Genomic DNA, 20,637 nt, shown 5'->3' on the forward strand with positions numbered 1-20,637 from the left:
CGAAGCCTCCAGTGATGATCCATGGCAAGAAGCCTCCAGTGATGGTCCATGGCATGAAGTCTCCAATGATGATCCATGGCAAGAAGCCTCCAGTGATGATCCATGGCAAGAAGCCTCCAGTGGTGAGAAATGGCACGAAGCCTCCAGCGACGTTCTCCAGTCCGGAGCCTCCAGCAACGAGGGTGCCCAGTCCGGAGCCTCCAGCAACAAGGATGCCCAGTCCGGGTCCCGCTGCGAGGGATCCCAGTCCGGCGGCGAGGGTCCCCACAACAGATGCGCCACCTAAGCGGGGTGAGCCAGAGGAGGAGCGGGGTCTCCGTCCCACACCAGAGCAGCCACCGAGGATAGATGCCCACCTAGACCCTCCCTTATAGATTTAGGTTTTACGTCCGGAGTCCGCACCTTTGGGGGGGGGGGTATGGTTCTCAATCAGGGACAGCTGTCTATCGTTGTCTCTGATTGGGAACCATACTTAGGCAGCCTTTTCCCACCTGTGATTTGTGGGTAGTTATTTTGTGTTTCTGCACCTGACAGAACTGTTCGTTGTCGTTTTGCTCTTTGTTATTTTGTTCAAGTGTTTTGAAAATAAATCATGAACACTTACCACGCTGTGCTTTGGCACCACTCCTTCTTCATCAGACGAGTGTGACACGTGGTCTGTGGTTGTAAGACCAGTTAGACGCACTGCCAAATTCTCTAAAACGTCATTGGAGGCGGCTTATGGTAGAGAAATGAACATTCAATTCTCTGGCAGTAGCTTTGGTGGACATTGCTGCAGTCAGCATGTCAATTGCACGTTGGCATTGTGTGACAAAACATCCCCATTTTAGAGTGGCCTTTATTGTTCCCAGCACAAGGTGCACCCGTGTAATGGTCATGCTGTTCAATCAGCTTCTTGACATGCCACACCTAACAGGTGGATGTATTATCTATAGAACATTTCTGGGATATTTTACATAATTATATGTATTATATTTGTGTTCATGTTGCATTTATTATTCTCTCCTTACAGAGTTTGATCATATATTGATTTCCTGTCTAAACCTGCTGACCAAAAACAAATTACGACCAATGGTGCTGACTTTTGAATCCATAGATGTTTTTCTCTATATCCATATAATTAGGCAACTTTGTAATATGGGAAAAAATATTATGAAATTAGGATGAAGAAAGAAAACCCTGGTTTAAAACTTCCTCTCTAGCCTAGAATAGAAAACACTGCCACATAGGGCCTACCTGTCAAGGTTATGTAAAGGATTTTAACATCAACTCGTGTACTATATAAGATGTGAAAAAGACAGGTTATTCCTTTATTATTTGTAAAATACATTTAATCCCTTAATACTTGGGCAACAAAACCAAATCAAAATCTAAAACAGGAGAGAAAGGGCACAGATTTAGGCAGCAGTGGGCTATTCCGTCTCAGTCACTACATTGTGTATAGTGTTTTTACAGTAGGGCAGTGACATAGATACTAAAGAGAGACACGCTTTTGCTGGCATTGTTCTTCACCTTTGTGTTGTACAGCATATACAGCCATGTTGCTAATCTTCCCAACCTTTAGTAACTCAACTGATTTCTCAGTCCTGCACACTGCCACTGAAGCCGACACCCATTTTTCTGTTGACAACGTACCAGACAAAATATCACAATGAAAGGCATAGCTACATTGTGTTTACATGGTCATTAGTACAATAATATATAGCTGTACATGTTACAAGACACTTAACCATATATCAGCATAGGCATTGTGTTAACAAGACTAGGTTTTGGTTGGCTTAGAAAGCCATACAGTCTATTATGTAGGACTACACAAATGATGATGGAGTGAGTATGTGTGAGTGTTTAAGTGCTTATATGTGTATATAGGCGAATGTTAAGGGCCTGGTTCCACTTCAGTCCCTAGCCCATATCCCTTTTGTGTTAACAGATCTGAAAGGACTGGATGGGTGTAGATAATAGGGTGAGAGCTCCACCTCGCCCTCTAATGGATCAGATTCAAATCTGTAAACTCTGAAGGGAAGCTGAAGATTGAAATGGAACCAGCCGAGAAGTGCTTTGCAGTTGAGCATGCAACCCGAGTCAGAGTGGAGAAAGAACGTATGACAAGTGCTCCCCCTGGCTTTGGAACCATAGCCATGGAATACCATGAAGCATCACAACAGGTCTGCCCCCTAGTGGTTGGTTGGTTGTGGACTTGACTTGTTGACATGGCCAGTATTGGACTTCCTGACACACAAACACAACCTCTCACAACTGCATGGTCAGTGGTATTATTACCGTATCATCATACAGCACAGATACAACACTTTCTGGCAAGTCTCAGCATAATAAGATGTTTGACTGTCAGAGTATAACAAGCAGGGGTAAAAAAAATATTTGAAAATAAAATAGATTCGTCTGAACGTCTGAAGAGGTGATGTTTTTTTTGCGTTTATGGCACCTGGTATTCCCAGGCGGTCTCCCGTCCCAGTACTAACCAGGCCCGACCCTGAACAGGCGTGTTCAGGGTGGTATGGCCACAAGCGGATTTTTTTTACCCCGTATTAGGTAAAAAATTGGCTCATCTCTGCAACAGTCTTAGGAGAGGCGAAGGTTGAGTCATGTGTCCTCCAAAACATGATCCATCTGGCTGCCTACTTCTTATCATATACTGCTCTCTTAACCCGGATGTCAGCCGCACCAATGTGTCGGAGGAAACGCCATTTGACTGATGACTGGAGTCAGCTTGCAGGCGTCCAGACCAGTCACAGCGAGTCCCCACAGCAAGATGAGCCAAGGAAAGCCCCACCAACCAAACCTTCCCCCCCCCGGACGGCACTGGGCCAATTGTGCACCGTCCTATGGGGCTCCCGGTCACGGCCGGTTGTGACAGTCTGAGATCAAACCCCATGCTGTAGTGGCGCCTCAGCACTGTGGCGCAGTGCGTTTTACCGCTGTGCCAGCTTAGGACCCCAAGAGGTGAGGTTTCTGTAGGTGTGCACAGTACACAGCAATAGGTTAAGGACAGGACATTCAATGTAGTTTAACAGGAACAAGGTGTTGTTGGGGAGGATGGGACATTCCACTCATAAGGCTCGGAGGCATGGGGTCTCTTTATGGCTTGGTAGGTGTTAGAAAAGCACAGGACAAACTATCACTTCTATTATCTTGGTTTTAGATGGGACAGACAAATCAATAGTATCCATTCACTGTTAGTGGTTGTTCTCTATGGAGAAAACTCAGGCAGACAAGCAGTGAGTGCAGAAACTTGTGGGGAGAAGGGATTCAATACATTACCCATGCTTGACAGTCATAAAGCACTGCAAATATATACAGTTAATACATATACATTTGAAAAGAGATTGATAAACCAACAGAATACAATGTTTTGGAATCCAGCATAACATATGGCAATACTTCACAATTAACACGAGAATTCCAGGATCTGTATTTGTGTGTGTGTGTTTAAAAGCCATGCCAATGTAAACCTCAACATTTTGTACAGACTAACATTAGTCAAAATATTGAACAGCTATCTGTGCCTGACAAGAATAGTTGGTACTGTATTATCAAAACTGTGTGAGAAGATGCATGTTTGATCTTGTACAACTGACAAAATTGGCAAGCAACTATTTGAGGAAGTGACAGGCTATAAAAACAAAATAAAGGAAGATAAATATTTTCCTTCAGTCATTGGCTAGTATCTCCAGAGGTCACCAGCCCTGGCTTCTTTCCTCTGGACTTTAGTACACCGGGCTGTTGCGGATCCCACAGCACAGGACCATACTAAAGGTCATCTCAAAGATCTGACAGGAGAGAACAAAGAAACGAGAGAGGCATTATGGGTCTCTTCATAGAGATGCCAAGGATCCTTTATCTTGTATGAGCTACACTTCCACACAAGCTACATACTCTCTTTCATGATACTCACCATAATAATAGCAATTATCAGGGCAGTGATGCCAATCAGGTAAACCTTCTCGTTAAAGAGCTCAGTGATTTTTCCGTGACAGTCCTGTCAAACAAAAAAACACATTCGAGTCGAAATTGTACTTTGTGGTTTATGTACTATATAACCAACATTCTGTATTGTCCTCATAGTTGGCCATAAGAGTACTTACTGTAGTGGAAGCAGAGACTGACTTGGGGCAGATGTCTGTAAAACCTTGGGTGATTAATGTAGTGAACGGGTTGCTGAAGCCCCTACCACAGCATTCCAACTAAAAGAAAAAAGGCATGTGTTAGTGGAGTTGTATTAGTGAGATGTGTGTCTGGATGTTGATATGAAATTCACTTTGCTGTGTTTGAAATCAGCCTACAAGTGAGTTTTGGACAGTTATGCTTTTAGTTTAAGTATGAGCTTGACTTACCGTCTTATGGAAGACCTTCAGCACAGCAGCTGCAGCCTGTTTCTTGTCCTTGTCCTGGTCTGTTAAAGTGGTTGCTACAGAGTTCTCGTACACATTGTCATAGAAGGTAATCAGCTCTTTGGAAATCTACAACCAAAAGGACAGGATGTGTCTGGTCAGGTTAGGACAGATATGGACCTCTTAAGGAATAACTGAATGTAGTTATTCCGCCCTCAGTTACTCATGATCACATTAATGCCACACTATGACATTATCAAATGGAGTTTAACTCTATCATGTAGTACTGTATAATACACTGTGTGTTTCAACATAGTTTGTTTTTGTGTATTTGTGCAATGTGCTTCTGTGTGTGTAAGATCAGAGTTAGTATGTTTCCTCACCGAATCTTTGTGCATGAATCCAAAGATTCCAGCTGCCACCTCACAAGCGAACAGGATCACCAAGCAGGCAAAGAACTGGAGGAAAACAAAGTAATTAATTCAGTGGACAATTTAGAGGATAGCGGGGAATGGGCTGGCTAGACCACATACAAGTGACTCTTTGCTGCATTGTGTTCTGTCTGTATGACTCACTGTTCCAAGAAGACACTGAGACTCCTGAATGGCACCATAGCAGCCGAGGAACCCGACAACCATCATCACTGCACCAACAGCAATCAGGATGTGAACACCTAAAATAGAGATGGAGAGAGAATAAACAAAGACAACTTAGTCAATATTCTGCAGAACATTGTCTACTACCTTATGATGAGTGCAGTCATCTTAACAACCACCAGGTGGCATGAGTTGGTGTTATTTATTTGGTTTAGCATGTTTTAATTCTGCCTAAATATGGGAACTTTGCGGTTATATTTACACAATGTGGCTCTCAATCCAATGCAATAAGCATTCATGTCTCATGTCATGATGCATCCAAACATTGTAGATAAATGTTGTTCTTATGAAGAACTTTTGGCATAAGAATTGAAGAGAATGCAGGAGTGGGGAAGGATATTTTGTTTTCAGTTGAAAGGTTTATAATATATCAAAGTAGTCTCTCGCCAGGCTGTGCAATGTTTTGTTTTTACAGCTCCTTGGTGTGGTCAAATTTCATTAGCCTCTCCCATCATGCCTTGTTTTCATCCATCAGATGCTCACACAGGGCTAGCATGGTAACCATGGAAACTCATGGTAGCTCTGCTGACCTTGGTGTGCTGGACTGATTTCACCCATAAATTCAATCATAAACAATGCGCTTAGAAATAGTCCAACTATGCATAAGACCATATGATGCCTATGGCCTCACACGGAATGTCAATCAGGGGGTTTAGGTGATATTTTCAACAGGTGGGTCCAATCCTGAATGCTGATTGGTTAATTCTCTTTTGTTCTGACCCACCATCCTTCTTTCTTCCCCTCTCTTCCTGTGACTCCAGAGCAACAGTTGCTGAGTCACCGCTTCCCAAGGAACGTAACATTATTGTTCACTGCTGTTTCCGTGACGATAGCCCTAAGGTTTTGCGGGGACAGTAGTTCCGAGAAGATAGGGTTGGTGTGAGGTGAGCTGTGTGGTGAATCTATGTGGCACCCTTTTATCGGCTGAACAGTGAATGCAGCCCGGGGTAGAAATGACTCACTAACCACAGACAATATGTCACTTTTTAGCTCAAGAAAGATCTTTCTTTATGCTTTAGTCTACAGGCCTCTTCTTTTTCTTGTCCCCTTTCTCTTTCTGCAACCTTTCTCTATATCTCTCAGAAAAATTCAGTTCATGGGACCTTTATGCAAAGTATTACGGTACCAATATTTATAAACCAACTTGGGGGAAAAAAAAAACACACCCTTTGTCTTGCTTGAAACACTATACAGGGCTTTAAGTAGGGGTACAGTATGCCACTGTATGTCTCCTATGATCTCTCCCTCTCCATCATCCTTAAGACCTCCAACCACACCCCACAGACTACACTACTATCCCATCCCTCTACTCTGTCCTTGATAGATACAAGGAGGGGCCTGGTCACGATTTGGGTTAATGTTTATTTTGTCCTACATATTGTAATCGCAAAGCTTATTGGATTCTCGTCCTCTCCCATCCCCTCATATTCCAGTGAAGGGACACAGACGGCCAGGACAGCGCCTCTCTCCTGCCTGCCTGCCTGGCTCATTTAAAAAAATCGATGGCTTGGAGGCTGACCAAGTGCTCCTTCTATTTCCTTGATTGTGGCTGTGCGGCAGGGGGAATTGAATCACGGATGGGGAGCTTTTTACGAGCGCTGCTCAGCCATCCCTTACCATGATATCATCAGAACAAAACAGGGGCGTGACCGGCATGTTTAGCAGTGGGTCGATGCAGTATCACACGCGTCTCTCGCGCTCTTTCTTTCTTTTTTCTTCCTTCCTTACCACTTGTTTGAGCTATATCCATCCATTCATGCATTTGACCAATCTATGTGTGATCAACAATTTATTTCCTTTCAAATTAGTTTTCATCTGTATATAAATTCAGAAAAATGTTGCCCCGAGAGTCAACTGGTTGGCTAAAACAGCAGACTAGTCTGGAGGTCTCAGTCAGTTAATCCGAAAAGCATCAGAGGAATATCAACATTTTTGTCTTTGTGACCCAGGTGCTTCCTGTGGTGAGCAGCAAAAAGCAACATTTTTCCTGTGAGAAGCGGTGGCATTGATGACACACGGTCGCTGTCTAGATTTCTTATGACCAACGTTTGAATCATCCGTCCTACCCACTCGTATACTAGTGAGAACATGGTTGTTACCATAAGACATCGTTGGATACCACTAGATTTGAGGGAAGAGTGAACAGAGCCTACACAGTCTTTCCATTGGGTAGAAAAGGACATTTCAACCAAACTAGATGTTTTTATTATTACCAAAAAAGTAATGTTAGAACACAAATAATGTGTGCAATAACACAAATATGGTGAAATAATGTAGGCTTTGGTCTGAGGTAAACAGTATTTCTGCTGGTTGATTAATCCGGTGGTTCCAAACATCAGAGCCCCTGATGTGACCTTCTACTCTGACCTCACTCACAGTGGATGAATGGTGACCTACACTCTTAGACAAAAAGGTGCTATCTAGAACCTAAAAGGGGTCTTTGGCTGTCCCCATAGGGGAACCCTTTGAAGAACCCTATTTTATTCCAGGTAGAACCCTTTTGGGTTCTATGTAGATCCTTTTCCACAGAGGGTTCTACATGGAACCCAAAAGGGTTTTACCTGGACCAAAAAGGGTTCTACCTGGAACCAAAATGTGTTCTACCAAAACAAAACGGTTATTCTATTGGGATAGTTGAAGAATCATTTTGGAACCTTTTTTCTAAGAGTGTAGTGCCCTGAAGAAACCCGGGACCCCATTCTAAGGATACTATTCAGTCTTCACCTTTTGTACATATCATTTGACTTCTTTAGGGAAGTTTGATTACGATAGGCATGGAAGAATATTCTGAAAACGGCACTTTGTCAAGTACTATATGTGTTAAATCCTTCAGGTAAAGATGGAGAATACAAGTTGCTTCAAATGGATCTTATGTTTATTTGAAGCACATACATTGTTCAAGGATATACAGTACAATGTATTTCCACTGAGTCATCACCAGTCATTACTTGTACGGAAATGATGAGAGAAACAGGGAGAAGTGCTGACCACCCCCAGATCATCTAAAAAAAGGAGGACTCCTTGCCTCAATGTGTTTCAGTTCTTGCTTTATTTAAACTATTATCGGCCTCTCTGGAGGATACACTTTCTTTGCGTGTAATAAACAATAAACTTGGAGTTAGATTCCAATGTACACTAAATTGAATTCAATATACCATAGACTACATTCTAAATTTAATAGGTACGGGTGTGACATGAATTACTGAACTGTTCCGCTACCTTGTACAAACCAAAATGCCACTGCTTATGTCACTATTTGAATGTGTCTTTGGCTATGGAAAAACATGTAGAGGCTGTGCGCATGAAAACTGATACAGCACTGTGGTACTGGATAGTACATTATTATCCAGAAAAAGTGTGTATGTGCTTGTGTGTGTCCATGTGCGTGCGTATGTGCACGTCAGTGATTTGTAATGCAGCTGTTAGTCTCATTAACTCCCGGGGCAGGCAGCTGGTTCAGAGCCAGGGGGGAAAGACCCTTGAGTGAGAGGAGACATAAGGCCCAACACCAGCTCTGGTACCAGTGCAGTCTATGACATCAGGCTCTCCACACCACGGTGCTAGAGTACCCAGTCTATGACATCAAGCTCTCCACACCACGGTGCTAGAGTACCCAGTCTATGACATCAAGCTCTCCACACCACGGTGCTAGAGTACCCATTTTATGACACCAAGCTCTCCACACCACGGTGCCAGGGTACCCATTTTATGACACCAAGCTCTCCACACCACGGTGCCAGGGTACCCATTTTATGACACCAAGCTCTCCACACCACGGTGCTCGAGTACCCAGTCTATGACATCAAGCTCTCCACAACACGGTGCTAGAGAACCCAGTCTATGACATCAAGCTCTCCACACCACGGTGCTAGACTACCCAGTCTATGGGCCAGGAGAGAGCAATGTGCTGTGTGGAGCCTATCACATGAGGAGAAGGTATAGGCATGAGGGAAAGAAATGGAAAAAAAGAGAGAAAGGAGAGAGGAGGAGGATACCAGAGCAAGAGAGAGAGATGGACAGAGCAAGAGAAAAACAAGAGGATTGAGATAAGGATAGAGAGAGTGGTAGGGAGGTGGATGGAGGAGTGACAAAATCAAAGGAAGGAGGAAGAGACAAGAAAGGACAGAGAGGTAGACAGAGCTGAAGAGGAGGAGGGAGAGTGTAACACGGACGTTAAACACAAACAGATGGGGACAAAGTTGAACTTCAGTGGAAAGTAACAGGCTAAAGGGGAAAGAGGGAGGGGAAGTATGAGGGAGGAGAGGGGGAAACTGGTGAGGAATTTTTTCCTTTCGTTTAGAAAAAAAAGCAACAAGGACCATGCTCTGAAGAGAAAAATACTTTATGTAATGGGCAGGCTGTGATTATTTTTAAACAAGCGAGTAAATTGTTGAAGGACAGTTGCTGAAAAACAACCACAGTCTCTTGGTTTCTCTTAACCAACTTTAAAGAATACATTTGAAAATGAATGCCCTGAAAACGTCCACAACATCATTGGAAATCCCCTGAGGATGGACTGTGCTCCAGTTGGCTACTGTTTATTACATTTGCGTCTTCATCCGAATCAAGGCTAAATGGCTGTAGTTTCCTCTACTGCAAGTTCACTTCCCCCTCCATTTTACCTCCTTTCTTAACGTGATATCTGTTTACCCTTCTGACCTGCATTCATGAATGATAAAATTAATGACTGATAACAAGGAAGGTGATTTATGAAGCCAACACTGATTGCAGATTTTGAATGTTGCAGCTAGTGAAAGTTTAGGGGAGAGAGAGGACGTTTATGAAGGAAGTTGACCGCACAAGGAAGGAATGTGTTGTAAACAAAAGGGCAAACAAGTTTGGCCCCCCGAGGAGCAGGACAAATCCCTCGCTGATGTTAGTAACCTCAACCTAGATTAAAAAACATGAGCTGGCGCACACCCAGAAAAATGTGTTTGTCTGGAGGTGCTGACTAAAGGCGAATAAACTAGAAACTATCAAAATAAAGAAAGTTGCACACTCCATGTATAAACTCCCAGTAATTTAATGGGTATTTACCAATGTTTCGGCATCACTGTACCTTCCTCAGGGTCCTCAACCTAGTCACATAACTACGGCCAACTACACAGTATCTGACAGTGAAGTGTGAGTGATGCTACACTAGAACTGAACATGACAGAGGAGTGCATCTGGGGGTCATATAGTGGAATACCAGCTTTTTAAGACACGCCGAGTCCAGACTCTGGAAGCAGCTCAGTATTACATTAACCATTGAGGCTCATTTAATGTTCTATAATATCTCTACCTAAAGGACATTATCCAGAGGAAGTGGTAGGGAGAGGTATGAGTGAGAGTGCAAATTTAGACTCCTGGGGCAGGGGTGGTGCTAATAAGCATCTTCTGACCCTTTACTGGAATCTATCAACAGAAAAGTGGACATAGTACCGGAGTTTACTCCCACTGAGTGTTTAATGGACCAGTAGAATTACCCTCTTACCTCTCTCCTCTGTCCAATCTCACAAGGCACGAGAGGAACCTGAGTACCACCCAAGTCAAGACAAAATTGGTGGTTTTATTGGTTGTAGTTAATGTAAAATGTATTCACACTTATTTTAATTTGAGATCCGCTCTCCTTCTATGTCCCTCAATATGGGTTGATGCGTAATGTAAGGTCATGTGGGTTATGTTGGTAATGTGGTTATAGGTCAAAGGAAATGTCTATGTTTGTATTTTCCTGTTTGGCTGGGTGTCTCTAACCTCATGTGCTCGCCACATAGGTTCTTGCTCTCTGCAATACAAATGTTTGTTGTGGTGAGGCGCCCAGTTCCATCTGAACATAACCAGACTTGGTCTCATAAAACATTTACACTTTGAACCAGAATTGTTCAAACTAGCAAACATGGATCTGTTCTCACTGACAGACTGCACTTGAGCAATAGGCAAGTACAACTCCCTTAACTTTCCCAATCACAAGTTGCTTTCAGAACACAGAGCTACTATTTCAAAAAGTTCCAATGAATCAACATCAATACAATATCACCCTCTTTCAAGCTATGACAAGCACGATGAAATTGAGTCCTTATTTGCTTATTTTCCCCATGTATAACATTCCTACAATATACATCCAATATCAAGATGCAGTTGTACAGTAGCAAGGCTGCAGTACTTCCTACTGCTACTCCCACAAAGCAGATCAATAGCCTTATGATATCCCCTTGCACAGAGGTTGACCGATTAATTAGGGCCGATTTCAAGTTTTCATAACAATCGGGAAACTGCATTTTTGGATGCCGATTATGGCCGATTACATTGCACTCCACGAGGAGACTGTGTGGCAGGCTGACCACTCAAGTGCAGCAAGGAGCCAATTTAAGTTGCTAGCTAGCATTAAACTTATCTTATAAAAACCAATAAATCTTAACATAATCACTAGTTAACTACACATGGTTGATGATATTACTAGTTTATCTAGCTTGTCCTGCGTTGCATATGATCAATGCGATGCCCTCTAATTTATCATCGAATCACAGCCTACTTCAACTTCACCAAACGGCTGATGATTTAACAACGCATTCGCGAAAAAAGCACTGTCGTTGCACCAATGTACCTAACCATAAACATCTATACCTTTATTAACATCAATACACAAGTATATATTTTTTTAAACCTGCATATTTGGTTAAAATAAATTAATGTTCACAGACAATATTAACTAGTGAAATTGTTTTCACTCCTCTTGCGTTCTGTGCAAGCAGAGTCAGGGTATATGCAGGAGTTTGGGCCGCCTGGCTTGTTGCGAACTATGTGAAGACCATTCTTCCTAACAAAGACTAATTCATTTGCCAGAATTTGACATAATTATGACATTATATTGAAGGTTGTGCAATGTAACAGCAATATTTAGACTTAGGGATGTCACCGTTCGATAAAATACGTAAAGGCTCCGTATTTCACTGAAAGAATAAACGTTTTGTTTTCGAAATGATAGTTTCCAGATTTGACCATAATGACTTAAGGCTCGTATTTCAGTGTTTATTATTGATATTTGATAGAGCAGTCTGTCTGAGCGGTGGTAGGCAGCAGCAGGCTCGTAAGCATTCATTCAAACAGCACTTTCCTGCGTTTGCCAGCAGCTCTTCGCAATGCTTGAAGCATTGCGCTGTTTGTGACTTCAAGTCTATCAACTCCCGAGATTAGGCTGGCAATACTATAGTGCCTATAAGAACATCCAATAGTCAAAGGTAAATTAAATACAAATGGTAGAGAGAGAAATAGTCATATAATTCCTATAATAACTACAACCTAAAACATCTTAACTGGGAATATTGAAGACTCATGTTAAAAGGAACCACCAGCTTTCATATGTTCTCATGTTCTGAGCAAGGAACTTAAACGTTAGCTTTCTTACATGGCACATATTACACTTTTACTTTCTTCTCCAACACTGTTTTTTGCATTATTTAAACCAAATTGAACATGTTTCATTTTTTATTTGAGACTAAATTGGATTTTATTTTTATTTATATTAAGTTACAAATAAAAGTGTTCATTCAGTATTGTTGTAATTGTCATTATTACAAATATATATATTTAAAAATAATAATAATATTAAAAAATATATAATAATAATAATAAAATAAAAATAATACAAAAAAATGGTCTGATAAATCGGTATCGGCGTTGAAAAATCAGAATCGGTCGACCTCTAATAGAAATTATAATGGGCCTATATATTTTTGAATAACTGCCGTCTTTCTGGCCCACAAATTAATTTGGACAAACAAATCGGTAAAAAACATGTTTATTCTGTACGGCCCTCTGTTGAATTTCAAAATCCCGATGTGGCCCTCGAGACCAAAAGTTTGCCCACCCTTGCAGGTATTGTTATCATGGCTGAGCAGCTCCTTCAGCTGTCCCCAGCCATCTATGGCAACCCACCGGGCAAGGACAACGGGTGCTGTGTCCATGGAGCCCCATGAGGTCATGGGTCAAAGCCTGCCCAGGCCATTACACTGGAACTTCCCTTATATTACAACTTCACAGGCCATGGCCCAAATGGCATCCTATTCCTTTCAAATTACATTACTGTTGGGCCCTGACCAAAAGTAGTCTACATATTATAGAGAGTATGGTGCCATTTGGGACACATACCGTCTCTGGGACTGTGTGAAACACCCAACGGAACACACAAAATGGAAGCTGATAATGCGTATGAGCGACCTACTAGTGTCACTTCCACTAGCAATATTGTACAACTTGAAAACATTTCACACACTTGCACTTCCCACAAGAAGAATATCATAAAAACTATTACATTTCTGCACAAAGTGAGTGGGGTAATGCCTCCCTCTAACAGACAATTTCAGGATATCTTAATGAGTCTTCACTTTGCCGTAATCGCTAAACTGTTGAGACAGTTAACAGCTTTCAAAGCATTCAAAGACTTGAAGTTTGTCTTACATTTGAAGCTATGCCTTGTAATGACTGGGAATTTACAATCTTGTAGATGATTATAATGTCATGCATTATACAGTTAGATATCACTTGAGTAAGATGGATGTTAATAGGCTAATTATCTATGTTAATAACGTCTGGTTAATCATGACAGGCAAAAGACCACAGTGATAAAATGGAGAGCTTTTGTCTCTTATAAAACAACAATTAACCTTGTGTAAAAATGCACAAACTCTACACAAGGCTGTGTAAATCATTGTCTTATTCACAAAAATTACTTAGACAAGTGTTTTGACTGATTTTAATGTTGTAACCTTAGGAAAGAGGATGTGATGACAACAATCAATTACTCCATTTCCTGATGCTATTTACTCCATTTCCTGATGCTATTTACTCCCTTTCCTGCTGCCACGGGGTTTCCATTAGGTCTGAAATATAATCATGGTCAGCATTATGCCAAGATCCCTTTAAGAACAGGGAGGGAAGAGGACCCAGAGAGAGAGATGCCTAGTGAGAGACGAGGAGTAGTGGGGGGTGAGACTGGAGAATATCAAAGTGGACATAATAGTGAAACTGAAAACCTGATCCACTTGGTGTGTGGAATCATTGTCATGGTCAGAAAAACAGACAGTTGATCCTCTCTGGAGAATTGTCCAAGCCTCCAAAACAAGAAAACATGTCAAAGCCTTTATGTAGACTAGGAAAGTGACAACATAAAAATGATGTTTACGGTTTTTAGAATAAGAAGTGTGTGTGTGCGCCCAGAAACAGTTTCTCAACAGAAATACTGCATAAACACTGCTATGGCTGCTTCTACTTGAATCCCTCACTACTGTTACATGGGTATGACTTGCAGGATGTGATGATGATGGAGAATGTTTTATATAGCTGGTCTGTTGTGACACTTGAACAGTTGGGGTTAGAGTGCTGTGACCCTTGTTTACAGTGCTGTTGGTCCAGTTGTTACCAAGTACCTCTGTCAGACAGAAATAGCCCATAACACCCAGCTGTTAACTAAGACATGATTACCAGACGGTATCTCCCTTTTTAGTGCAATGGGAAAATCCCTGGCAACCCCAGTCCAGAATACATACATAGTGGACTGCCACAAGAAAGATACTTTTCAGTGAATTGTGAGGTATAAACCCAATGCTACTGTTGCAGTATTGTACTAAACAAAACTCCCAAAATACCATAGGGTACTATACCTGTAAATGTTAGGTAGATACACAAGTTTTATTCTGAAACTGGAAGTATGTGTGGGTTGTAGTTGTCTAAAAGATATTGGATAAACATTGCACTGCTCTCTGGGAAAACATGTTTCTTTCTCAACATGTGAGCAACATAGGCTACATTCTTCCTGATAAGACAGGGGACTTTTCATTCTGTAAACCCCTTCATAAAAAGGTTAACTGAAGGAATTTACAATTCATCACTGATGGCATTCATTTTTCCAAATGAACACACACCCCTGCTTTTGACAGAAGTCAAAGGAATCCCTATTTTTAATAATTGAATTAAACTACTTAAGAAACCCTAGAGGAACTCCCATTACATTTGATCACTTTGGCCATAATAGTAGAAAAGTGGAATCTGCCATTTTAGAAGACACTGAGGGGTCAGTGGAGCATTGGGATACTGTTTGTTCTGCTTGACCTTGTCCCTGAGCACTCCAGGGGAGTACAACTACACAATGGACCAGGTGTCAAATAGAGAGAACCCAGCTCACAACATCACGTTTATGGAACATCGATCAAATGTTTCTAACAAATATTCACCATGTTAAATGCATGTTACAGTATAGTCTGAAGACAAGGAGGGAGACTGTTAAAGTACTTACTGTTTAAGAAGGTGGTTGGTGCTTGTTGGCCGTCAAACTTCAACTCTAGCAGGCTGCTGGTGTGGCCGTCATGTCGAAGCCATAGAGCCACGCCCAGGACCACACCTCCTGCGAGCTGGACAGAAGAGAGGGAATGAGAAAATTGAAAGAGTTAGACACATGCACTCACATAGAAGAACCAACATTAAATTTGCCTTGCAAAATTCACTTGGAAGTCTTATTTTGTTAGGTGTAGCGAATAGAACTTCAGTGTTGTTTATGTTCTTAGCAGACTGAACATTGTCACTTCCACCACCCTCTTCTCTAAAGCAACAGTGTCTCTGGCTAATCTTGATGCCAAAGTAGGAGTCAATAGTGGAATCCCTGTGACTCCATGCTTTACCAAAATGGACAACTTTTATACAGCCCAGGTTTCTATTTCAGCAGTGTCTGGTTTCTCCCTGAATTTGGATGAACAGTGAAGTCTTTTCTACCATAGCCTCCATTTTGGCTCCAAGAATGGGGGACTTCTTGGCCCCCTGTCTAGTGCCTCTCCAGAAACTGCACAGAGCTGAAGATTGGAGGACAGAAGAAGTGGGGAAAGTGAGGCCTTATTCAAATATTCATTTCTGCATACATGTTTGATTCTATTCAGCAGTATAGCAGCTGGGGATCTGCATACATGTTTGATTCTATTCAGCAGTATAGCAGCTGGGGATCTGCATACATGTTTGATTCTATTCAGCAGTATAGCAGCTGGGGATCTGCATACATGTTTGATTCTATTCAGCAGTATAGCAGCTGGGGATCTGCATACATTTCTGCATACATATTTGATTCTATTCAGCAGTATAGCAGCTGGGGATCTGCATACATTTCTGCATACATGTTTGATTCTATTCAGCAGTATAGCAGCTGGGGATCTGCATACATTTCTGCATACATGTTTGATTCTATTCAGCAGTATAGCAGCTGGGGATCTGCATACATGTTTGATTCTATTCAGCAGTATAGCAGCTGGGGATCTGCATACATGTTTGATTCTATTCAGCAGTATAGCAGCTGGGGATCTGCATACATGTTTGATTCTATTCAGCAGTATAGCAGCTGGGGATCTGCATACATGTTTGATTCTATTCAGCAGTATAGCAGCTGGGGATCTGCATACATTTCTGCATACATTTTTTATTCTATTCAGCAGTATAGCAGCTGGGGATCTGCATACATGTTTGATTCTATTCAGCAGTATAGCAGCTGGGGATCTGCATGCATTTCTGCATACATGTTTGATTGTAATCAGCAGTATAGCAGCTGGGGTTCGCCAAGAGTGGATTGGTGTTGACAGACGGTTACGGTTGCTATTAGAATGGGGAGCGTTGGTGTTAGGTAATTCATCTACACAGCACCGCTTCTGCCGCAGTCCCAACAAACACAGGCAGCACAACTCTGACTAACGAATGTCCAGACAAGTGGAGGGAAAAGGAGGCTCTGCTCATATATGTAATATATCTAACCCATATCTTCCCAGCAGTAATATGTTAAGACTTAACCTAAGTTAGCTGTATAATAATCATGATCCCTCTGGTTGAGTTCATTCATGGAGACTATCAGAAATTCTGCCTGAAAATAGCCTCCCCTACCCTGCTCTTCTCTCCTCCACATCTCCCTCAGCAAGGTCCATTCCACTGCTGAGGCTCGCTGCTGCCTGGCAACAAAATCAACACTGCAGCCTGCCAAAGGGTGAGGCTCCTGAACAGTTGCATTCTGGAGCAGCCAAGAGAGACATCTGAACAGTCGCCTCTCTTGGGATTTCTGTAATTTGGACATGAATATACTGTATCTAGTACTTGAGAGACACAGACCCCGAGACACAGTATAGTGTACATAAATTACATTAATATGATCCTGTACTGTATCATACAATGTTTAATATAAACTTGTTATTAACTTTTTGTCTTCTCACAAATGGAAAGACTCCATACTTATTTCCAAATTCTATACTGAGGCCTAATGGTTCCATAAAATATAAAGCTAAATTCAAATTCCTTAGGTGTTGCTAGGGAAAGAAATAGAAATAAGAACAGTGGAGAGAAATGAAGTCCAGTGACTGGGAAGGCATGCCAGTTCTCTGCAGCCTTATTGTCACCCTCCTCTTTTGGGTGTCTTCCCTCACCCCTGTCAGCTGTTGCTGTTCCCAGTATGGGCAAAGGGCTGCTCGATGTCTACTGTAGACACAGTATGACTGCCCTCCCTCCCTCCACCTCCTCAATAAATCAGGTTTCCCCTGCCTTTCCAACATGCTGGCCTGAGAGCAACCTGCAGAGACAGGTGGCTGCATGGGGAAAATAACAGAGGTAGCATGTGTCAGTGCAGTCATTTGTTTGCTTCCACACCAGGGGGTCTCATTGAAGAAGGGAACTTCAGACTCCTTTTCCTATCTGGACACAAAAGCCCTATAGTCCACTGTGTTTGATTCTCTGTGTGGTTTTTGCAGCAAGATTCCACTGTAGGATGGTAAAACAGTTTGGAAAGTATTTCATGGTTCTATCCCAAGTACAGTGCTTCTTTCAATTGCCTCATTCCATCCATGTACCGCATATCTCATTTCCCTCAACCCTTGCCTGGGAAAGAGCATTTTCAGCATGTTCACCGAGTTCGAGAGATAAATGTGTCACTTATCTGTGTGAGAAAGTACAGTACATGTTCCTCCTGTACTATGACTGGCAAACACAACATAGTATACCTCAGTGCCAGAACCCCACTGTGTTTCCCCTTTGCTGTATTAGAACAGTATCCTGATACTACAGAACTACATGCCTTGCTGCTATCTGTCTGGGACCAGATAACATACCACCTTACCTCCCTAGCACCTCAGCTCTTTTTACTGCAGTCTAGTGAGAGGGCTATTTTGTAAAATGCTTGGTGCACTGATGCTGCTGATGGGAATGGCTCAAATGCAGATCCTGTAAACCACGGGTCAGCCACCGGAACCTTCCCTCTCAACTCTGATTTATGTTCTGAGAGGCCCATGAGTCTTGTCCTTCGAATGCGGGTGTACAAGAGGACACTGACTGACATTGTTTAAATCAGAATTGTATTTGGTACATCTCAATGACTTGGTGTCCCGGCTCAAAAGGCAATCCACAGGAGTGAACAAAGTGATTGAAAGGTTTTCATGTGAAATGATGTGTTCAAACTCAAGGTAATTAGACAGATCTCTCTTTTTTTGCCAGCTTGTTCTTGAAGTGATTTGCCACCTGTTCAACATATGCAAAATGGCATGGGCAGCAACCCTTAATCAAACATGTTTGGGGGAAGGCTTTTAGTTTAATTCACAATGACAGCGTTTGGATGAATTATCCTTGAGAGAAAAGAGAATGGATGATATACAATTCCAGTCTAATGGATATGGTCATTGAGTAAGCAAAAGACCCTGACACATCAATCCATGCAGCCACTTAAGCAATCATGAATCTTAAAATGAGTATCTCTCAGTCTCCACAGATGACTGCTATGCCACACCCCAGTCCCTACTATAATTCATCCTTTCCAACCTTCTTCATGACTGAGCCAAGGCTCACAATGAATTTCACAACCAACATGAACAAGTGCGGGTCTTGGCACAGTCAATGATTTCTCAAATTCAGTGCCCTCACCTAATCTGGGGTCACCTAAAGTAGCCCTGGGGATGTGCTTACAACAATAGTCCAGAGGTCTACTAATACATGTCATTCTGGTTGTTGTGGTTCTATACATGCTCTTAAGAACACTTCTGCCTAATCATCAATCAATAACATATCCCTATAATAAAAATATACATCTCAAGACAGAAGAATATGGAATGAGCTGCAACAAACACTCAAACTGGACAGTTTTATCTTCATTCAAAGACTCAATCATGGACACTCTTACTGGCAGTTGTGGCTGCTTTGAGTAATGTATTGTTGTCTCTACCTTCTTGCCATTTGTGCTGTTGTCTGTGTCCAATAATGTTTGTACCCTGTTTTGTGCTGCTGCCATGTTGTTGTCATGTTGTGTTGCTACCACACTGTGTTGTCATGTGTTGCTGCCATACTAGGTTGTTGTCTTAGTTCTCTCTTTATGTAGTGTTGTCTCTCTTGTCATGATGTGTGTTTTGTCCTATATATCTTATTTATTTTTAATTCCAGCTCCCGTCCCCGCTGGAGGCCTTTTGGTAGGCCTTCATTGTAAATAAGGATTTGTTCTTAGCTGGCTTGCCAGGGACATAAAAATACCAAGGAACATTTCACTTCCACTAATGAAAGGATGGTGTGGCAATCTGTTGGGTTTTGAAAAGACTGCATAAATGTTTGTGGTCTTTTAATCAAAGTTTCCCTCCATCCCAATGAGTCATCCATAATTAAAACATGTACCCAATGAATCACAGAGGCAAAGGCATTTCAGGGGACAACTTCACAATGATTAACGGGCCTATTTTAATAACATAAATTCCAGAATTTAATCAAGTTCATTGGAGGCAAAAACACCACTGAAAATGATGGGTGTATGTATGAGATTACCGAGGGACAACTTCGAGGTATTCCAATCTAAACAATGATTGAAATGTGATTTGTAGTCGAAAACGGACCACAATCTATGTACTGGAATACACACTATGTTCTTATTTCCTGCACAGTCATATTCCGGTCAATCATATCCTGCACTCGGTTATTATTTATATAATTCTTTACTTTAGTCAGCAACATAATTTCGAATCTTCACATATCATGACGGTCTGTTCCCGATGCGGTCACTAAAATATGGCTGCTCTTGTACAGCTATTCGTAATAAATAAGAATGCACATCATATCGCCATATGACAGCATAGGCTACGAGTCTAGGTCTATTTGAAAACAAACCTCTATTTTAATTTTAATAAAAACACAATAAATAAAACAATAAACAAAACAACTATAAATAAGACTACTACATCGGCATCTGCAGGCCTATTTGGGTGAGGTTTTCCCCAGATCGTATACCTATTTGGCCACAACAACAAAGACCAAATAAATCTATTTTTAATACAACTATTTTTAGCAGGACGTGGGGGAGGTTACTGCCCCAATAGACAAGCAACCAATTGCTTGGCCAGTTAAAAGTCTATATTACAAGAAAAAAAAGTCTCACCCAGAAGATGAAGTTGAAGAAGAAAAGCATGTATTTGATACATTTAGTGCAGCCTTCGACTCCCATGGTTGAAGTACTCAGATATCTTTCGGTGGTGAGGCAACGGGCAAGAGACACAAGGCCAGGCGGTTGTAAAATGAAAATAATCCGATGGATACTGTCGAGGTCGACGCAAATGGGCAACACCCAAGTACTCCCCGCCCCTTAAAAACTAGGTGGAGGAGGAAGAGAC

The 20,637-nt window shown here is 41.8% G+C and overlaps 1 protein-coding gene across 1 annotated transcript; it reads right to left on the reverse strand.

Moving 5' to 3' along the window:
* Positions 1 to 1,282: 1,282 nt before the first annotated feature.
* Positions 1,283 to 20,637, reverse strand: LOC135558277 (CD81 antigen-like). Its single transcript, XM_064991996.1, has 8 exons — positions 20,406 to 20,637; positions 15,279 to 15,393; positions 4,925 to 5,022; positions 4,733 to 4,807; positions 4,353 to 4,478; positions 4,104 to 4,202; positions 3,914 to 3,997; positions 1,283 to 3,788 (listed from the first exon to the last, which is right to left on the reverse strand). The coding sequence occupies exons 1-8, from the start codon at positions 20,469 to 20,471 to the stop codon at positions 3,726 to 3,728; spliced, it is 726 nt and encodes a 241-aa protein (XP_064848068.1). The 5' UTR covers positions 20,472 to 20,637; the 3' UTR covers positions 1,283 to 3,725.

The sequence above is a fragment of the Oncorhynchus masou genome, chromosome 2, assembly GCF_036934945.1.
Source record: "Oncorhynchus masou masou isolate Uvic2021 chromosome 2, UVic_Omas_1.1, whole genome shotgun sequence".
Classification (NCBI taxonomy): Eukaryota; Metazoa; Chordata; class Actinopteri; order Salmoniformes; family Salmonidae; genus Oncorhynchus; species Oncorhynchus masou.